Source organism: Acipenser ruthenus, chromosome 58 (assembly GCF_902713425.1).
Source record: "Acipenser ruthenus chromosome 58, fAciRut3.2 maternal haplotype, whole genome shotgun sequence".
NCBI classification, from domain to species: Eukaryota; Metazoa; Chordata; class Actinopteri; order Acipenseriformes; family Acipenseridae; genus Acipenser; species Acipenser ruthenus.
The window spans coordinates 3,479,783-3,500,762 of NC_081246.1; the positions used below are offsets into that span (position 1 = coordinate 3,479,783).

At 40.0% G+C, this 20,980-nt stretch overlaps 2 protein-coding genes across 3 annotated transcripts; both read left to right on the forward strand.

The window, feature by feature from the left end:
• Positions 1 to 3,252: 3,252 nt before the first annotated feature.
• Positions 3,253 to 7,466, forward strand: LOC117407641 (oocyte zinc finger protein XlCOF6-like). The gene is made up of 3 exons (XM_059017962.1): positions 3,253 to 3,809; positions 4,037 to 4,501; positions 4,700 to 7,466. The coding sequence occupies exons 1-3, from the start codon at positions 3,473 to 3,475 to the stop codon at positions 6,070 to 6,072; spliced, it is 2,175 nt and encodes a 724-aa protein (XP_058873945.1). The 5' UTR covers positions 3,253 to 3,472; the 3' UTR covers positions 6,073 to 7,466.
• A 6,370-nt stretch (positions 7,467 to 13,836) lies between these two features.
• LOC131724914 (piggyBac transposable element-derived protein 4-like) lies at positions 13,837 to 20,462 on the forward strand. Of its 2 annotated transcripts, XM_059017967.1 has the most exons (4): positions 13,837 to 14,315; positions 14,457 to 14,533; positions 17,011 to 17,208; positions 17,690 to 20,462. In XM_059017967.1, exons 3-4 carry the CDS (start codon positions 17,049 to 17,051, stop codon positions 19,564 to 19,566), a joined length of 2,037 nt encoding a protein of 678 aa, XP_058873950.1. In that variant the 5' UTR covers positions 13,837 to 14,315; positions 14,457 to 14,533; positions 17,011 to 17,048; the 3' UTR covers positions 19,567 to 20,462. The 2 variants fall into 2 exon arrangements, with proteins under 2 accessions (XP_058873950.1, XP_058873951.1); XM_059017968.1 differs by lacking the exon at positions 14,457 to 14,533.
• The last annotated feature ends 518 nt before the right edge of the window (positions 20,463 to 20,980 follow it).

Below are 20,980 nucleotides of genomic sequence, written 5' to 3' on the forward strand. Positions count from 1 at the left end.
CAGTTGTGTACTTATAAACAATGTGAGTACAAAATAACAAAACCGGGAAGACATGAAGTCTGAAAACTGCCAAGCCCGGCTTTACCGGGGCATCTGGTCACCCTGGTCAAGGAATCCATTGCCGTTGTCATGGCAAATTTCGCCCCCCTGCCAAATTTGCCCCCCCCTGAGTCATGTGACATATTAGCGTACGAGTCACGTGACGATCAGATTTCGTGATGCGGAAAGGATAGGGTAAAACATCGGCATTTTACTTACTGAAAGTTACGTTTGCTTTTTTATTGGCATTTATTCGTATTATATTTATTGTTTTATATGTATCAATGTTTTTTGTATCATAAATGGTTGTGTATTTTATTTGATTGCTCTTCACGTGATTACATAAGAGCTTTTACAGTAAATATAAAATACATTAAGTCTTGTTTAATTACATATATATATATATATATATATATGCATATATGCTAATAAATAATAATAATAAAGTTGAACAGCTTAAATGATCACAACTGGCAAATGTTATATTACAATTGTAACTTTTCAAATAAAAAAATGTTTATAACAAACAATAAGTTAGAAGTATAGTCTGGTAATAATTTCTACACATTTGTGGGTAGTCATGTTGATGTTTATAGTCTTGCTATACTTATCACAATCAGGGAGTTGTCATGATTACACATACAGTTGCCGACAAAATTATTGACACCCTTAACTAAAGATCATTCAAGACGCTTTTTATTTTTTTAATTGTTGTGAAATGTGGTAAGGTCGCGTAAAAGCCTTTTGTGTTTAGATGACTTTGTATAGTTATTTCATACACTGCTATACCAGATGTTTCTTTAGATCCTTGGCTGTTAATGGTGGATTTTTGCGAGCTGCTCAAACAGTTCTTTATGCTATAGTCGTACTTTTCCTGGGACGTCCATTTCTTTCCATGCTTTCAGTTGAATTAGTCTTCAAATACTTCCTGATTATTGTAGATTTTTGTATTACAACACTCTCTATCGATTCCCCTGCTGCTGTAGTAGTTACTGTAACAAGTGCTTTTCTCGCATCTGGATCCAACTCCTTTGTTTTTACCATGCTGTGCTGAGTGCACAAACTATTTTGCTTCAGTTTCTGTTCGTGTTTTACAACTAATGTTTTTTTTTTTATATAATATTGCTAAATTGATAAGTAGTGGTTTCTAATTGATTAATATGACTAACTCAATTAAGACTCAACCTTAACTTACACAGACTTTAATTGAAAATGTGTCAATAAGTTTGTGATCAACAAATATTGTTATTTACACCAATATGATTAATATAGGTTATACAGTAGCTTCAGTGTATATTGTGAGAAATATTTAGGGAATGTCAAAAATTAAAGGAATGAACAGGTCAAAAGATTTAATCTTTAGCATTATTCATGCATGGTCTTGCACTAAATCTGCAAACACATTTCTCTTAGTTTAACCATATAACTTGTCATTAAAAAATGAAGTAATACACCCTCATGGTATGTGTTGCCACTTCCTACAGTGTTTGTCAGATCATTGGCATCGTCCTGGAATGGAGCCTGTCATTCTCAAAGCAGGTCTGCAGATTGGTGGTTGTTCATTTGTTATCAGTAATACTGTATATGCATTTGTTAAATATGTATGAAGCCAAATTATATGATATGCTATAAAGTGAGAATGTTTCTTCCATAACTTCAAACACTCAAAAGTACAAATTTGGAACTAGAAGCAATATGATTGTTAACCACAACATATTGTCCCTGACTTTAGTGTGTATAATTCAGGCTCTTAACTAATGAAGCATACAGGATGTCAGATTTGTGTAAATGCTCGAGTAGAAGTCAATCTAGATCCGAGTTGTCCAGTCTTAGTCCTGGGGAACCCTTAACAGAGCAATGCAGGGCAAGCAGAAATCTGCACTCAATCATTTTAGTGGGTTGTGTATCAGGTGTAGTTGTCCAAACCAGAAAGACATTCACAAAAAAGGCACATGTTGAAAAATGTAGCAAACTTTTTTTTCTGTATTCTTCACAATAAAACAAGTACATGATCAGATTGCATATTTCCACTGTAACGTGCGATCCAGGACTTAATGCGTAAGCATTAGTGAAAAAGAAAAACACTATACTGCAGGTCAGCTTTGGTAAAAAGCCCCGTCACCACGTCAAGGTCCTGACCGATGGAGTGGGGCGTTAGGAGCAGGTTTAACAGAACTTTAAAATGCCTTCTCACATAACCCACAAAAAAGAGAAGGGCTTTAAAGAGGCTGTCTGTCTAAAAATGACATCACCAATTTATAGTGACGTGTGTTATCAGTAAATCATACGGACATTTCATGCTCTCAACTTCTATAATAAGTAATTGTCTAATATCAGTTAATAGGAATGGAAATCGAATTTGAAATTGAAGCATTAATGTCTGAAACATGTACACGTAAAATGTGAAGTTGTTTATCACTTCAGAATTACATCTACTGTATTTTTATATCATGTTACACCCACCTTATTTGGCACAATATCACTTCAATACAGTGAATCAGCCCCTCCCCAGCTGGTTCAATATAACTACATTAAACAAGGTGGGTGTTAGAACTGACATCCAATTTACTTTTGATATCTCTGCCCTGGAAATACTCAAGTCAGGCAGTAATTCAGTAGTTCAGAAACTAAGACTACCATACCAATCAAAAATGAAAATTATATATATATATATATATATATATATATATATATATATATATATATATAATTACACACACACGTTTATCATTTACTTAGATGTACATCTTCAAAAATACAGGGCGGCTTCAATAACTTATAATGTATTAATATTAATTTTCAATATTTCTCTATTTTTTTTTACCTTTCAAAACGAATGTACTGGCTTTCTTTCTGATACCCCGCTTCTCCTCTTTGGTGGCTTGTTCAGGATACTCACCTGTGCTGAGGTAGCGATATACCGCTCTCAAGTGATCCATATCGATTGACAAATGTAGTTTTCTGAGGGGGAAAAAAACACAGTATTACAAATTTGTCCTGTAAAAAGTGAAATTATTTGATTACAATTGTACGACGGCGCCAACGAACTCCAACTGTCAGTGTCAAGATCTGTGGAGCAAAAGCAGTGACGCGCATAGCAACAGAACGCTGACATGTCACATGACTCAGGGGGGGTCAAATTTGCCACGAGACCGTCAGCTTCCATCCGGGTGTTTCCAGCAGGAGGCGCCAATCCGCTAACGTGACGTCACGACGCGCTCGTCTCCATGGGAGCAGGGAGGAAGCGGAAGTGTGTGCGGGTTTGTTTACATTGTGTGTGTGGGACTGCGTGGGGTTGTTGAGCTGCAGCAGCAGAGAAACTTGCTAAATAAGTCAAGTGCTGACTGAATAACAAAGAGAGGCTCCCAATATTATTCATAATAAAAGCGTGAATACAGAAAGGATATCAGTCTCAAGCTAACAGTCAGTGAAGATGGACGTCAGCGTCTCCGTGTCGTTCTTTCAAGACGAGCTCGCCTCTACCATCGAGCACGCAGTGAAAGCGGCTGTAGACACCGTCTTGTGCGAAATCACAAAAGTTGTCGGCGGCAAATTCACTGAATTCCAAATGGAAATGGCTGGAAAGAAGAAAGAGAATGAAAGTCTGAAGCTGAGATTGGAAATATCAGAGAGCGAGTTGAAAGCGGTGCGTCTGTGTGTCAGCGCTGCGGATGCAAACATCAGACAAGGCCTCGGAAACATGAACACGGACTGTAAGAAACAAAACCATCCGAGGATTGAGAGCCAGAGGTTATTTACCAGAGTTAAAGGTGATTTTTAATAATGTTATGGTTCTTGTATGCCTTCCAGTTATTTAAAAATTAAATACAGCACTACTGTAATGATTGTGATTCCTTGAAGGCGGCTCCGTTCACAATGTTGTATATATAATATCCATGATGTGATATTTCATAGAGTTATAAACTCCACAGAATTACATGCATGTATTTATTTGTACAGTGAGAGTTAAAAGCATGTATAATTTTGTTTCACGCAGATTCTGGAGAGAGACGTGCTTTCAGTGAAGCAGAGAAGGGGCCAGTGATAGAAGCTGTTTACACACAAGAGGAAATCTGTGATCAGGAGTGGTGTGGAAGAATAATGGAGATTACAGACCTGACAACTGTAGAAAGTAAAGAGATCCCTGAACTTGAACCTGTCCACATTAAAGAGGAGGCTGTAGAGCTGGAGTGTGATCACATCACACAGGAGGTTAGTAAAGAAAATAAAGTCAATACACTGGAGGAGAATATAGTTAAGATGGAATCTAGCTGCTGTGAGGATTGTCCTCCTGAACAGATCTGCATGAAACCCAATCAGCCTGTCTCTGAAGACACTGGTTCTAGTGTTGGAGAAGAGGGCACTGTGCTGGGGTCCATTCAGAGGAAACATCACCCCCCTCAGGAAAGAGCTGCAGATGGAAAGGAGGAAGGAGCGATGCCGTCCACGAGCAGCACAGCATGTGAGTAGAATATCAAAGATAGAGTTTATATAAGAATTGCAATTGTTTTGTGAAGGCTAAAGAGTTTATCATCTTTCTTGCTTTTCAATGTTGTGATTGTTAACAGTGATGGCTGTGAGGTGAAGCCTTTCAGGAAAGTGGTTGTGATTCAATGCTGTGCAGTAACCTTGGCTTCTGTTTCCTGCGCTTCTAAAGCAGATCTAGGAAGACGCACCTCCACTCCAGCACCCCAGAGCAAAATCTCTTCTGATGGGAAACTGCAGCGTAAGCAGAAACACAGAGATTCGACACCCCAAGATGATTATGTGAAGAAACTGAGAACTCGCTCGGTTCAGAATCTTTCTGCACAAGATAGCCGACCACTTCCTGTGGGATATACAGCAACTCCACATCCCGACAGCTCTGCAACCCAGGGCAACTTCATTTCCGTACAAACTCCCCAGCAGATTCCTTCAGAGCAGATCTTGTATCGCTGTACTGTATGTGGCACCAATTTCAGTAACCGAGGAAAGCTGAAAATACACCAGCGTAGTCACACAGGAGAGAAATCCTATCACTGTACAGAGTGTGGGAAGACATTCAGAGGTGCAACTGGATTAAAACTACACCAACCTATTCACACAGGAGAGAAACCGTTTCACTGTGCAGATTGTGGGAAGGGTTTTAATCAGAAAGTACACCTTCAAACACACCAGCGAATTCACACAGGAGAGAAACCGTTTCACTGTGCAGAGTGTGGGAAGATATTCAGATTTGCAACTGGATTAAAAGTACACCAACGTATTCACACAGGAGAGAAACCGTATGAGTGTCCTGACTGTGGGAGGAGTTTCAGTTTCAAAGCTAACCTGCAAAGACACCAGCGAATTCACACAGGAGAGAAACCGTTTCACTGTGCTGATTGTGGGAGGCGTTTTAGTCAGAAAGGTGCTCTTCAAAAACACCAGCGAATTCACACAGGAGAGAAACCGTATGAGTGTCCTGACTGTGGTAGGAGTTTTAATCAGAAAGAAAGCCTTCAATCACACCAGCTAACTCACAGTACAGATAAACCATTTCACTGTGCTGATTCTGGGAAAGGTTTTAATCGTAAAACTTTACTTCAAGCACACCAGCGAATTCACAAGGGAGAGAAACCGTATAAGTGTTTTGATTGTGGGAGGAGTTTTTATCAGAAAGGTGATTTTCAAAGACACCAGCGAACTCACACAGGAGAAAAACCATATAAGTGTCCTGACTGTGGGAGGCGTTTTAATCGCAAAGGTAACCTTCAAAAACACCAGCTAACTCACACAGGAGAGAAACCATACGAGTGTCCTGACTGTGGGTGGCGTTTTAATCAGAAATGTAACCTTCAAACACACCAGCGAATTCACACAGGATTGAAACTGTATGTGAGTCCAGTATGTGGGAGGAGTTTCAGTCGAAGACGCAGCCTCAGAACACACCACATAACCCACACTGGAGTGAAACCTTTTGAGTGTAGTGAGTGTGGGAAGAGATTTGCAGTGTCAAATAAACTAAAGAAACACAGTCTAGTTCACAGAGATTCAGTCAGTCAGGACACTTAAAAACAAAACAAAAACAATTCAGTTTACTCAATGAAAGCATCTCAATCACACCAGAATACCAAAGCAGACCCTGCGTCTCTCTCGTCGGTTTCAAATGCAGGGAGCTGTGAAAATAAACAAATTCAACAAAAAATCCCAAGCCTGCTGTGTATGCAAATGATTGTAGCCCTGTTTCCTACAGCAGTGCTTCTGAAACTGGGGAGGCACAGAATGTATTCTGGGGGGGGGGGGGGGTGAGAAAGCTCATGCAAACATGTGTAGAAATGACCGCACACATCTTAATCTGTATATATATTAAAACAAATGCTACTGCTGACACCTCCTGCCACACGAAGTACCGCAGACGAGAGGAAGGGTCCCAGGGTGTCAGCTTCAACAACATCACTGGGGAGTGGCTTCCAGACCCTCACAATTCTCTGTGTAAAAAAAGCGCCTCCTATTTTCTTCTCAATTTAAGGGTTCATATTTCCAGTGACAGATGTTAGAACATTAGTAGCTACACCACAACCCTGCAGTTTTGCAGTTACAGACGCACACATTTCCTGGGCGAGATCCTTCGTCACGTAGCAGCTTTGTGAAGATCCCGGTGATTCCAAAGAAAAATCATTCAAGTCGCTTTGCCGGTCAGAGATACTTACATCTATCATTGGAAATATGGAGGAACTTGTGCATGAATTGCATTCAGATATAAAAGATGATGTAATGGGCTTCGTATCTTCTCATGACATCATTAGATCTAAGATGGAGCAAAGCTTCGACAGCTTTGAAGATCAATTTACAAACTTTAATACCGAAGCTAAATGGAAACAACATTTCAGTGAATAATGGGGTGTATTTGTATTTTGATTTTAAGTTGTATAGTTTGGGAATTGAAATAAGTATCGTGGCACTTTGAGGGCTGGTTATGCAATGGGAATTTCTATAAATATGGAGATATAAAGGAAGATGTAAATATCACTCCTTCCACAGAAGGTGCAGGTTTGTCACTGCTTCCATTGAATTGAGGAGATCGCAGCCAAAAGTGTGTTCACAAAGAACGTCCAAAATATGAGATCCAAAGGCAACCAAACCACTCACCGTGGACACAAAATTTTGGCTGTGATGTCAAAATCTCCCGAGTTAAAGTGAAACAGTAACAAAGTGTCATGTTCTGGAGTTAAATGCATTTGTGTGAATTACAAGTTGGGCTACAGAAATAATACAAAATAACCCAGGATGGCAGTGAGGACATTTTGATTTGGGAAATGATATTCAAGTGTACTTTTTTTCCTTTACCAGCAGTTATTCTTGTGGATGAACACTGTTGTCTAAAAGTAACTGACATCCAAAAATTATAAACTGTACTTGGTGTCCAAAAGGTGTATTTTGTGAAATAAATGCTTTGATTTAATAGAGTCATGTGTGTGGATCCCTTTTTAGAATTTGTATGAAGTGTATTTAATTACTGTTTTGTCTTACAAGTATTCCTGTAGCATAGTATTTAATCTATGAAGCTGAATATTTATGAGTGAGTTAAAATTACTAAATAGCAGTGTGACATTTACACTTACACCACAATATAGTTAAACTTACACTGAATGAGATGACATTTAAACTCCTACAGTGTTGAAAACTTTACTCTCTAGCAGGGTTAATTTCTTAACACTTTCCAATGTGTTCAATTAACACGGACATCGAGGGAGCCATATGTTCACTACAAAAGTGTCAGAGTTAATTATGGGTTAATCCGGCCTTGATTGAAGGTATATTTTAGGAACAGCTTGTGGCACTGGCAAGATACAATTAAATAAATAAATACATAGCCATGGTCCAGGACGTTAAACAGAATATGAATTATTAAACACATAATCAGAAAACAAGTGATTCACACGATTGATTGTATAATAAAATCACTCTGCTGTGAACTTGCTCAGCACATCGCTACAGTTGTGTACTTATAAGCAATGTGAGTACAAAATAACAAAACCGGGAAGATAATGTTACTGTTTCTGACCGGGACAAAAACATGAAGTCTGAAAACTGGCAAGCCCGGCTTTACCGGGGCGTCTGGTCACCCTGGTCAAGGATCCATTGCCGTCAGCTTCCATCCGGGTGCTTCCAGCAGGAGGCGCCAATCCGCTAACGTGACGTCACGACGCGCTCGTCTCCATGGGAGCAGGGAGGAAGCGGAAGTGTGTGTGGGTTTGTTTACATTGTGTGTGTGGGACTGCGTGGGGTTGTTGAGCTGCAGCAGCAGAGAAACTTGCTAAATAAGTCAAGTGCTGACTGAATAACAAAGAGAGGCTCCCAATATTATTCATAATAAAAGCGTGAATACAGAAAGGATATCAGTCTCAAGCTAACAGTCAGTGAAGATGGACGTCAGTGTCTCCGTGTCGTTCTTTCAAGACGAGCTCGCCTCTACCATCGAGCACGCAGTGAAAGCGGCTGTAGACACCGTCTTGTGCGAAATCACAAAAGTTGTCGGCGGCAAATTCACTGAATTCCGAATGGAAATGGCTGGAAAGGAGAAAGAGAATGAAAGTCTGAAGCTGAGATTGGAAATATCAGAGAGCGAGTTGAAAGCAGTGCGGGAATGCATGAACGCTGCAGATGCAGACATTAAACAACCTCTCAGAAACATGAACCCCGACTGCAATGAACAAGACTTTCAGAGGAACGAGAACCAGGGGTTATTCATCAGAGTTCAAGGTGAGTTTAATAATGTTATGGTTCTTGTAACCCTTCCAGTCATTAAATAAAATACAATTAAATACAGCACTACTGCAATGATTGTGTTTCCTTGAAGAAGGCCCCGTTCACAATGTTGCATATATAATATCCATGATGTGTTATTTCATACAGTCATAAACTCCACAGAATTACATGATTGTATTTATTTGTACAGTGAGAGTTAAAAGCATGTATAATTTTGTTTCACGCAGATTCTGGAGAGAGATGTGCTTTCAGTGAAGCAGAGGAGGGGCCAGTGATAGAAGCTGTTTACACAAAAGAGGAAATCTGTGATCAGGAGTGGTGTGGAAGAATAATGGAGATTACAGACCTGACAATTGTAGAAAGTAAAGAGATCCCTGAACTTGAACCTGTCCACATTAAAGAGGAGGCCGTAGAGCTGGAGTGTGATGACATCACAGAGGAAGTTAGTAAAGAAAATAAAGTCGATACGCTGGAGGAGAATGTAGTTAAGATGGAATCTAGCTGCTGTGAGGATTGTCCTCCTGAACAGATCTGCATGAAACCCAATCACCCTGTCTCTGAAGACACTGGTTCTAGTGCTGGAGAAGAGGGCACTGTGCTGGGGTCCATTCAGAGGAAACATCACCCCCCTCAGGAAAGAGCTACAGATGGAAAGGAGGAAGGAGCGATGCCGTCCACGAGCAGCACAGCATGTGAGTAGAATGTCAAAAATACAGTTTATATAAGAATTGCAATTGTTTTGTGAAGGCTAAAGAGTTTATCATTTGTCTTGCTTTTCAATGTTCTAATTGTTAACAGTGATGGCTGTGAGGTGAAGCCTTGCAGGAAAGTGGCTGTGATTCAATGCTGTGCAGTAACCTTGGCTTCTGTTTCCTGCGCTTCTAAAGCAGATCTAGGAAGACGCACCTCCACTCCAGCACCCCAGAGCAAAATCCCTTCTGATGGGAAACTGCAGCGTAAGCAGAAACACAGAGAGTCGACACCCCAAGATGAATATGTGAAGAAACTGAGAACTCGCTCGGTTCAGAATCTTTCTGCACAAGATAGCCGACCACTTCCTGTGGGATTTACAGCGACTGCACATCCTGACAGTTCTGCAACCCAGGGCAACTTCATTTCCATACAAACTCCCCAGCAGATTCCTTCAGAACAGATCTTGTATCACTGTACTGAATGTGGCACCAATTTCAGTGACCAGGGAAAGCTGAAAATACACCAGTGTAGTCACACGGAGGAGAAACCGTTTCACTGTTCAGAGTGTGGGAAGAGTTTTACTCGGAAAAGCAGACTTCAGTTACACCAGCGAATTCATAAGGGAGAGAAACTGTACGTGTGTCCACTATGTGGGAGGAGTTTCAATCGGAAAGACAACCTGAAAATGCACCACACAAAAATCCACACGGGAGAGAAACCATACGAGTGTCCTGACTGTGGGAGGCGTTTTAATCAGAAATGTAACCTCCAAACACACCAGCGAATTCACACAGGAGAGAAACCGTTTCACTGTGCTGATTGCGGGAGGAGTTTTAATCGGAAAGGTGACCTTCAAAGACACCAGCTAACTCACAGTACAGATAAACCGTTTCAGTGTGCTGATTGTGGGAAAGGTTTTAATCGTAAATATAGACTTCAAGCACACCAGCGAATTCACACGGGAGAGAAAACGTATGTGAGTCCAGTAAGTGGAAGGAGTTTCAATCGGAAAGACAACCTCAGAACACACCACATAACCCACCCGGGAGAGAAACCTTTTGAGTGTAGTGAGTGTGGGAAGAGATTTGTAGAGTCAAAAAAACTAAAGAAACACAGTCTAGTTCACAGAGATGTTGTCAGGTAGGACACTTACAAAAAAAATGTTTACTCAATGAAAGCATCTCAATCACACCAGAATACCAAAGCAGACCTGCGTCTCTCTCGTTGGTTTCAAATGCAGGGAGCTGTGAAAATAAACAAATTCAACTCAAAAAATCCCAAGGCTGCTGTGTATGCAAATGATTGTAGCCCTGTTTCCTACAGCAGTGCTTCTGAAACTGGGGAGGCACAGAATGTATCCTGGGGGGGTTGAAAAAGCTCAGGGAAACGTGTAGAAATGAACGCGCACATCTTAACCTGTATATATATTAAAACAAATGCTACTGCTGACACCTCCTGCCACACGAAGTACCGCAGACGAGAGGAAGGATCCCAGGGTGTCAGCTTCAACAACATTACTGGGGAGTGGATTCCAGACCCTCACCAGTCTCTGTGTAAAAAAAGTGCCTCCTATTTTATTTACAATTTAATGGTGCATATTTCCAATGACAGATGTTAGAACATTAGTAGCTACACCACAACCCTGCAGTTTTGCAATTACAGACGCACACATTTCTTGGGCGAGTTCCTTCGTCAAGTAGCAGCTTTGTGAAGTTCCCGGTGATTCTAAAGAAAAATCATTCAAGTCGCTTTGCTGGTCAGAGATACTTACATCTGTCATTGGAAATATGAACGAACTTGTGCATGAATTGCATTCAGATATAAAAGTAATGTAATGAGCTTAGTATCTTCTCACGACACCATCAGATCTAAGATGGAGAAAAGCTTCGACAGCTTTGAAAATCCATTTACAAACTTTAATACTGAAGCTAATTTAAAGATACAGCTCTCATTTTTTAAAATAATAATAAATAGATGCAAAAATACTTCATAGCATCATCAAAAAATATTGTGGCCAGATTCACACACATAAGGTTAACCATACACACATATATAAGACAACAACATAAAGAAAAGTGAACTTGTAAATATTAGCTATGACCTTTAACCTCTAAAGTCAGCAACCATTTTGTTTCTGCTGATGTGGCACTATCAGCCATCTTTATATGTTGAGGTATCACTGGTGGCCATCTTTTATACACGGCTGACCAGCAACAAGGAATACGAACTTTGGTTTTTTTAAATTATATTTTCTCTTTGCTTGTGTTGTTCTCCAAGAATGGAGATACACTGCAGTGATTTGGGGAAAATGGGGGAAATGGTAAGTCAGAATTCATTACTCATGCATATCACAAGCACACACACACATTCATACATGAAGGGAAGTAGGAAAGGTTCTTGGAGTCAACAAAAATACCTTGGTACAAAAATAAATTAAAAAGCCGTCCTGTCACACTCCTTTAGTTTATTACAGAGCCTGTGACTTTGAAAATGGGGAACGTCCAGACTCCAGCAACACTCAGGAACACCATGGAGGGGCTGCTGTTTGAGTTACTAGCCGAGAAAGTGGCTTGTAAGAGACTCTTTCAAAACGTGATCCCCGTAAATGTAAAAATGTTCAACAACTTAAAATGTATAACCAATTTAATACATAAAGATGTTGATGCTCAATAATGGCAAGAGCTGTTCGATACACATGTAATACCACATAAAACACTAAAGGACTTTTTAATGAATATAGTATCAAGTGTTTAATGAAATAGACGACCACATGCTTATACATCTAATTGTTTTGTATGCTTATGTGACTGATGTCTGTTTTAATAACCTGGCCAGGTTTTTAGGAGATGAGGATATATCAAAAGTTGTACAAAATGTTGTGGAATACTTAGTGACTTATCATGAATGTTTGTGTGAAGACTTTATAATCCTCTTGATAAACTGTGAATAAATCTTTTGAACTACAGTTGTCTCAAATGTGTTATGATAAACTTTGAATAAAAACCTTTTGAACTACATACTTGTCACAGTTGTGTTATTATGGTTAAAGATGTCACTTCAGCGTATGAAAAAATTATACTACGATATCTTGGGGGCTTAGGGAGTTTCCAGACTCTTCAAAGGGCTCTGGGGTCTGATGGCTCTAAAGTCTCTGAGAGGGTCCTAACAGGGTTTTTATCAGAGCAAGACTCGTATACTTTGCATAAACCCTCTAGAATAAACTTTAAAAGAAATACATAAGAACATAAGAATGTTTCCAAAATCTGCTAACACAATGGATAAGCACGTGCATGATTAACAGAGTAAACGAACTCTAGGAAAGATGGATTATCAGAAATTTCTGATAATTATCCTTAACTATTAACAGTGCAAAGAAAGAAACTTCAATTCAATGACTAGAAGTCTTTTTCTAAAAGTGCAAAATTGAGAAATATATAAGAACATAAGAAAGTTTACGAACGAGAGGAGGCCCCATTCAGCCCATCTTGCTCGTTTGGTTGTTAGTAGCTTATTGATCCCAGAATCTCATCAAGCAGCTTCTTGAAGGATCCCAGAGTGTCAGCTTCAACAACATTATGTATCTAATATCGACGGTCAGTGGCAAGCTGACTTAGTGGATATGTGTTGCGTGTCACAATGAAATCGGCACAACGGTTTATAAACAGGTAGGTCGCATTGTTAAGACATAAAGCACTAATTGTTTAAAGATTGTTTTAGTTGCGCACGACAAAGTCGTTTTAATGAAAACAAACCACGACTGATTATCCACATCCCAAACACATCATGTCGTCCTGTCGAAAAAGTTAGCAAATTATTGCAAAATGCAATGCGTGCGCACATCGCTCCTATTTTACCTCAGCCACGAGCAAAAGAAAAATCAGACGTGCCTGTGGGACGATCTAATTTCACTCCTGCACACGCCAGGGATACAGATTTCTGAGGTGGGTCCTGAATATCTAGGACTATAGAAAGAAGGGTAGGACAGTCAATCCCGTGATGCAGTTCGGTACTCAAATACAGGCGCCATTTGTGGAGCCCACTCAGTACTGAATACATTGCGGGGCTGCTGTGGGGCAGCGCTAACCGGTATTTTTTTTAATAACAATACAAAGCGACTCGCTGTTATTTATGCGAATTAATGCTTATGTCAAGAAACATTTTGCCAGGGCAAGCGTGAATAAGTTAAAAGCATTACGAGCCCAGCTCTACGGGCTCCAGAAATGCTCCACTGTTTACTAACTCTGCCCACTTGTGACATCATTTTCCTATCCTTCTTTATAGTGGGTGAGTTCACGACACGCAGACTTTCGTTATTCTGCGCAGAATCTGTACAGAATCGGAGCAAGAAGCCAATGCATTTTCAGAATCTTTGCAGAACCTGCGCAGACTCAGCAAAGTCTGCCTCTCGTGAACGCACCCATAGTCCTAGCTGAATATGCGCCTCTCTTTCTCCAAAGTCGCTGGGTGCGTTCATGAAGATCATTATGCGCAGAATCTGACCAATTCATGGAAGATCATTTGGCTAAACTGGTCAGATTCTGCAGAGAATGATCTCCGTGAACACGCCCTCTTATTTCTGTAATGAAATGGGGCGTCACTGGCAGTGGGCGTGCCTGGTTGGAACCGTCACGTATTATTGGCTGCAGAAACACTCGAAACCCAGCTTGCGAAACTGATTGGCTGACCTCCCTGTGGAAAGAAGGGCGGGATCGCGATGACCTGCTGTGGATCCGAAATGGCGCCAGTTTCGTCTCTCTGCTTTGTGGTCGAAGAGTTTGTATTCTGAAGCTGCTGCTCGTAATGTGAGAGCGTGGGTCATTGTCCGTGGCAGTGGACACGACTAACACGCACACGTATGTAATTGTATATAACTTCTGTTTTGTTTGTCCGTGGGCTCGATATGGTGCCGACCCCCCTAGTCATTGTACTTGTTTGATTCATTAACTGATTATAGAGTTTGTTTTCTTTTTTTTTTTCTTTGAATGGTTTTAAAGTGACGGTTTAGATTTGAAAAGGAAGTCTGGAGACCGACGAAAGAAAACTACAACTTACGCAGACTGCAGAGAGAGAGGTAAACAAAACGTAACTTATTATCGTAGTTTAATTCAAATTGGTTGCCGCTGCTTTTGAGCAAAACGGAATTTGAAAACTGAACACAAAATGAAGTTTTACATTTAAATCTACAGGCATGCTCTTCGATACCAGCGAGTATTTAATGCATGTATTTTCCTAAATACATGCATTAAATACCCTGACGGCGTTTGAAAGTCAGGAAAGTGATTGTATTTATCTTGCTCTTAATTTGTATTATTACTTGTTGATAAGGGCGCCTGCTAAATAAATAAATAATAATAATAATAATAAGAAGAAGAAGAAGAAGAAGAAGAAGAAGAAGAAGAAGAAGTTGTTTTGATGTGGTGATTCGCAGTCAGTACGTTTACACGATCTCAGGATCGTCCCCAGTAGAGGACTAGCTGATCCCCGGCTTTACACAGAGCTCAGGATTAGCGATGCATGATATGGTTTTGTTGTTCGGCCCTCTTCTTATTCGCATTCCAGCTGCTGCTTCTTATCTGTTTATTTAGCAGGCGCCTTTATTATCCAAGGCGATTAACAGAGACGAGGGTGTGTGAACTGTGCATCGGCTGCAGAGTCGCTTACAACAACATCTCACCCTCAACACCCCTGCCACGTGACCTCAATACCCCACGAACCTTAGGTATAGGGTTAGGTTATTGTTATGAAATAAACCTCGTTTTAGTACCTAGATTTATCACCCTTATGTGATCGGGCTGTAGCATATAATGATGACGTCTATTACGAGCTGAGCATGAACAGGTAGAATTTTGTTTAATTGGGTTAAACAATTTATTCAGAATTCAGCTTCAATTTGGAATTGTATTCCTTCTTATATTTAATAATCTTGGTGGTTTAAACTCTCTATTGTTAGGTAATTACAATATCAGTAAAAATTCCCATCAAATTGTCCAACTTTCGTAACTCTTGGTCTCTAATTTACAAACATTTCCCCCCACACACATTTCATTTGGAATAAATATTTGCTGTAAAAACAGAAGTTTTCTCCCCAGTTGGTTTAACAATGGCATCTTATTAGTTACTCAGTTATTTAACTGTAATGGCAATCTTCTTAAGGATACAGAATTCTTATCCACTTTCAATCTACCTATTACAACAAAGGAATTTACAATTATTTTCGACGCGATTCCTAGAGGAGTAATCATTACTGAAGGATGATTTGAAAGCTTTAACTTGTCCTTTACCTTCCCTAGACCCTTCCCAAACTTTTTATTGGAAAATATTGTTTATAGAATAATATTAATAATAATAAATGTATACAATCTCTCTTTTAAAATGATCTAGTATCCATTCCTGATACTGTGACTTACTGGGATGGCTTTACTGAGGGTAGAAACTGGAAAAAAGCTTGGATTTTGCCCAACAAATACTTGTCAACCAATAAGATTAAAGAAGTATCATATCAAATTATACATAAATGCTATCCTGTTAAGAACAATTTGAAAAACGTCAACGGGACATTGATGTTAATTGCTAGTTTTGTAATGACTCCATGAAACAGTGCTGCGTTTATTTTGGAATTGTAGACACTCCTCTGGTCTGGTTGCTTTTATCAGCAATAATATTAAAAAAGGAAACTTTATTACATATTGATAATGTACTCTTTGGTTTCACCAGTTCTAATACTATTGAAAGTAACGCATTTTACAGAATACATCTGATTGTTTTAATGGCTAAATTTCATATTCACAAATGTACATTTTGAAAATACTGTATCCCAATTAAACAAAGTGACGTCCCAATTAAATGACATAAATAACATTGTGAAGAACCGTCCCCCAGATTTGTGTCCCATTTAAGCAGAAATCCTGATTATCAGGATCCTGATTAGGTGCCATCGACTCCTATACTTATAAATTAATACTTGATTCTGTTTACCCGTTTAAAAAAGATTGAGATAATGATATTTTCTGAAATGGTAGCTTTTAAAGGGAAATAAAACAAAAACCATCAAAGTAGGAGTATTGTGATTATTATTTGTGTTTACCGGAGCATTTATACTTCTCAAACATGCAGAAAGATTGTGCTTCACTGATTAGTATTTAATTATAGGAGGAGTTGAACACTGTAAAGTTTATGAGCAGCACAGAGCGCTCTGAGCAGAACTCTCCATAGAGCCAGAATCAACAGACGCCTGCTTCACCCGTCCTAATGTAGGGTTAGGTGGGGCTGTTCAACCCTGTTGAATAGAATATTACATGATAGAAGAATCCCCATGTTTTAGGGGTGGAATAGCCTTGCATGCCTTTTGCAAGTTGCTTCAGTCTGTTGCTGTACACAGAGGAATTCATATTACAACATTTCAAGTAAAGTTTGATATGTGATTTTAAATTATATTGGATTCATGCATTATATAGTTTTCTAAAGTGTGAGTGCTGTGGAAATTCAAATAAAAGCACCTTATATGCAGTCTGAAATGACAAACTAAAAGTCTTGTCTCCTTTTCTTCAGTGAGAACGGATCAGCCTCACTCAAAGGAAGTTTCTGAGATGGAAGCAGCTCACATCAGCCCAGAGCTTCCTATGCGATGGGTTGTTTCTGCAGACAGGACTGTTGAGATCAAGGAGGAAGTGACTGAGCTGGGGTGTGACCAGGCCAATGAGCGGATCCTGCAGGAGGAAACGCCACCTTCTAGCATCACTGAGAGAGGTGAGTGAAACTGGAATGCTGGGAATAGGGGAATACAGTACATTAAGGGGTCATTTATTTCTGTTTACAATAAATTATGTTCAGACTGATAGATTTATTTTAGGAAAGTTGTAAATAGTTTGACAGTTTGAGGTTTTCAAATTTAAATTACTCTGCGTGGCGTTTGAAAGTCAGGATCACAAAAATAAGGAAGTTATAATCCTGCCCACCTAGAACTTCAAAAGCAGTCATTGTGACTGCCTTTTACAATACATGTTTTTATTTTGAATACAACCTACAATATTCTATTTTTTTTGTTATCTCTACCCTCACTGAGCTTACAGCACTATGTCTTTGAATAGAATATGGCTCTTGAAGTCTGGACATGTGTTATCCAAAGAGATATTGTAATTCTATCAGTTCCTTGTATAACTGGCGTCTGGCTGTCTGTGTGAGCATATGTAGTCTGCTGTCGTATAGTTTTACTATTTTACTCTCACAGGTACACTGACAGAGACCAGGCTGAAACTCAAAATGGCCCAAAGAAGACGGATGACCACTCAAGAAAGGATTGATATGCTTACCGCTTTGTCCGAAAATGATTCTGATGCAGGGAATGTGAGTGATTACGACAGCGATGAATCCTGGATTTGTGATACAGTCAGTTCCACCAGTGAAAGCGAGGAAGGTGCCACTGAAGTGCCACGATCACACAGAGGGCTCCCCAGGGGCAGAAGAGGTTGTGGCAGAAGCAGCAGTCTTGGGGAATCCTCTGCAGTGCCAGCCGCTTTGCCTGTATCGTCTCCTGCAGCAGCTGCAGGCATGCCAGCCATGCCAACCGCTTCACCTGCAGCAGTACCAAGGACAGCGACTCCAGCTGCATCGCCAGCACGAACGGGCATTCAGGAGACTGGGAAAGATGGCACTGTTTGGGAAATTATAAGTCCCGGTGTTGATGCTGTGGGAAGACGGGCTGCACAAAATGTTTTGACTGAAACGTCAGGTCCCACGCCGTACGCAAAACGCAACATCAATAGCATTCTCAGCGCTTTTCATTTATTGATTGATATGCGAATGCTACACCACATTCAACGCTGTACTGTAGCAGAGGCACATAGGATACAAAATGATGTTTCCTGGGCAATGTCGTTGGAGGAATTAGAAGCGTTTATTGCAATCCTGTATGTTCGAGGAGCGTATGGTGGTAAAAGCCTTTACCTGGAGAGCCTTTGGTCTACACAGTGGGGAATTACTTTTTTTATAGAGACAATGTCACAGAATCGTTTTCGAGAAATCATGAGGTTTTTGCGTTTTGATTTTAGAGCAACGAGAAGGGCCCGCCTTCAGACAGATAAATTTGCCCTGGCATCAGAAATTTGGAACGGCTTCATTGAAAACAGCATTGCCTGTTACAAGCCCGGAGAGAACCTTACAGTGGATGAGCAGCTGTTTTCCACAAAAGCACGGTGTCGCTGGACACAATACATGCCAAACAAATCTGATAAATTTGGGATCAAGTTTTGGTTGGCAGTGGACGTGGAGTCCAAATATGTGGTGAATGGTTACCCCTACCTGGGCAAAGATGAAACTTGCCCAGCTGGTCAGAGACTGGGTGACAATGTGGTACTTAGGCTGATGGAACCGTACTTAGGAAAAGGGAGGAATGTTACCACTAACAATTTTTTTACTTCACTGGAATTGGCAAAAAAGTTGAAGAATAAGAAAACCAGCCTGGTTGGAACAGTGAACAAAGCAGGAAGAGAGCTTCCACCATCTGCGCAAAACTTGCAACCACAGCTGTACTCCAGTACAATTTTGAAACACAATGACTGTGCTACGCTAACTGTTTACAAGTGCAAGCCGAGAAAGAATGTCATTATTCTCAGCTCCCGTCATACGTCAGTTGCCATCGGGACTGTTGACAAGAAAAAACCAGAGACCGTGGATTTCTACAATGACACAAAGCACGGGGTGGACGTTTTAGACCAGATGGCACGTCAGTACTCTGTGAAAGCTGGTTCTCGACGCTGGCCAGTTGCTGTGTTTTACAATGTGCTGGACCTGGCAGCCATCAATTCCTTCGTTTTGTACAAGGAATGCACCGGAGAAAATATCAGTAGGAGAGATTTCATCTTGAAGCTAGCCACAGAGCTTCGGCAGAAACATTTCGATCAGAAAACTGCAAAGCAGCCGGGAAACGCAGCTCAGTCTGGATTCAGTGCTGCACCCAGCGACACACGCAAGAGAAAGCAATGCAAGGTAGCTAAATGCAATAAAAATAAAACTTCTGATATCTGTGCCCAGTGTGAACGAGCAGTATGTGGTAAATGCACAGGAAAAGTTGAGAAGCGTTACATCTGTGTGGATTGTGCTACTTAGGGGGCTACTTTGAAGTCCATTTCCCTGAAAGCACATTCATGTTACATAATGGGAGTTGAGATCTTTTTAATGCTATTTTGTATGTACATATACCTGTTTAAACACTAGTTTCTTTTGAAATGTTTATTTTATTATAGTTTCTCATTTTTTGAAGTAGTGCTTTGTGTGGTAAGTTAGAAAATAAACCCTTTGTTTAATTGTTCATTTAAATAAGTGTTTTGGCTGTGCAGATGTTTGATATGACGTGCTTGAATAAAACATTTGAGTCGTATCTGATAGTTTGTCTTTCATTTTAATATTGAGGTTGTTTAAAATGTAACCGTCATAATGACTGCCGGTGGCAGTTCTAGGTATGAGTATAACTGCAGTGTTAATGTTTCTACAGAGTTCTACGTTAAATTAATTTTATTTGAGTAGCTCTACTAAAAACACTCAGAAGAGCAACTGTAAGCAAGATGGCTACTGATGATTTCAATTCTGTGAGGCAGGTAGATGTGCAACGGGGTATTAATATATTTTGGGGGGGTCCTAGTTTTACAGAAATTGAACCCCAAAGATAACGGTCTGACATCCCTGCTGCCTGACATCATTGCTAGGCAGAGTGACTTGCGACCGTTCCATTGCACTGAATAGGGAGACATGGAATATATAGCTCAGCACACACGGGTCACATCTGTGTTTCTGTCTGGATTAAAACTGCTAATCAGTGATGATGTGTTTTTTTGTGTTTGTGCTTTCAACACTGGGGAAACTAATAATCATTTTTTAATTCGGGAAATAAGATTTTCATTTTCCCCCCTCACTTTTTTTGTTATGGTACGGTCGGGAGTTCAATGATACCGTTCCATTGCATAAACAATTCTATGTTTCTGTCTGTATTAAAACTGAGAACTTCTCTGTGCTTTTAAATAATAAAACATGACAAATGAAAGTGACCCTGTGTATAGTGTTACTTATTATACAATTAAGATTACATGAAACTGGTGGGGAAGCAACCTCTAGCTGTAGCTAGGGCAGCAATTGCAAACAACGACACTGTTTACAGACTTACAGATTTCTTTCAGAGGTACGTGCCGATGTCCGCATTTAGCGATTTTAACAATAACAAGAAGACATGAATGATAACATGCTCCTGTTTACAGTTTTTAAAAGAATATTCCAAAATGAAAATGATTTTGTAAAAACATTAATGCATTTTATGTTTATTCCTACCAAAGATTACCTATCTGGATTGTCTATCTAGAATAATAATAATAATAATAATTTGTTTATTTAGCAGATGCCTTTATCCAAGGCGACTTACAGAGACTAGGGTGTGTGAACTATGCATCAGCTGCAGAGTCACTTACAACTACATCTCACCCGAAAGACGGAGCACAAGGAGGTGAAGTGACTTGCTCAGGGTCACACAATG

What these genes read in the sequence shown, in the direction of transcription:
- LOC117407641 (XM_059017962.1), top strand. Translation starts at nt 3,473, where the DNA reads ATGGACGTCAGCGTCTCCGTGTCGTTCTTTCAAGACGAGCTCGCCTCT. An exon ending in GTTATTTACCAGAGTTAAAG is followed by an intron (nt 3,810 to 4,036) that starts GTGATTTTTAAT and finishes TGTTTCACGCAG; the next exon opens with ATTCTGGAGAGAGACGTGCT. An exon ending in GTCCACGAGCAGCACAGCAT is followed by an intron (nt 4,502 to 4,699) that starts GTGAGTAGAATA and finishes CTTCTAAAGCAG; the next exon opens with ATCTAGGAAGACGCACCTCC.
- LOC131724914 (XM_059017967.1), top strand. Translation starts at nt 17,049, where the DNA reads ATGGAAGCAGCTCACATCAGCCCAGAGCTTCCTATGCGATGGGTTGTT. An exon ending in TTCTAGCATCACTGAGAGAG is followed by an intron (nt 17,209 to 17,689) that starts GTGAGTGAAACT and finishes TTACTCTCACAG; the next exon opens with GTACACTGACAGAGACCAGG.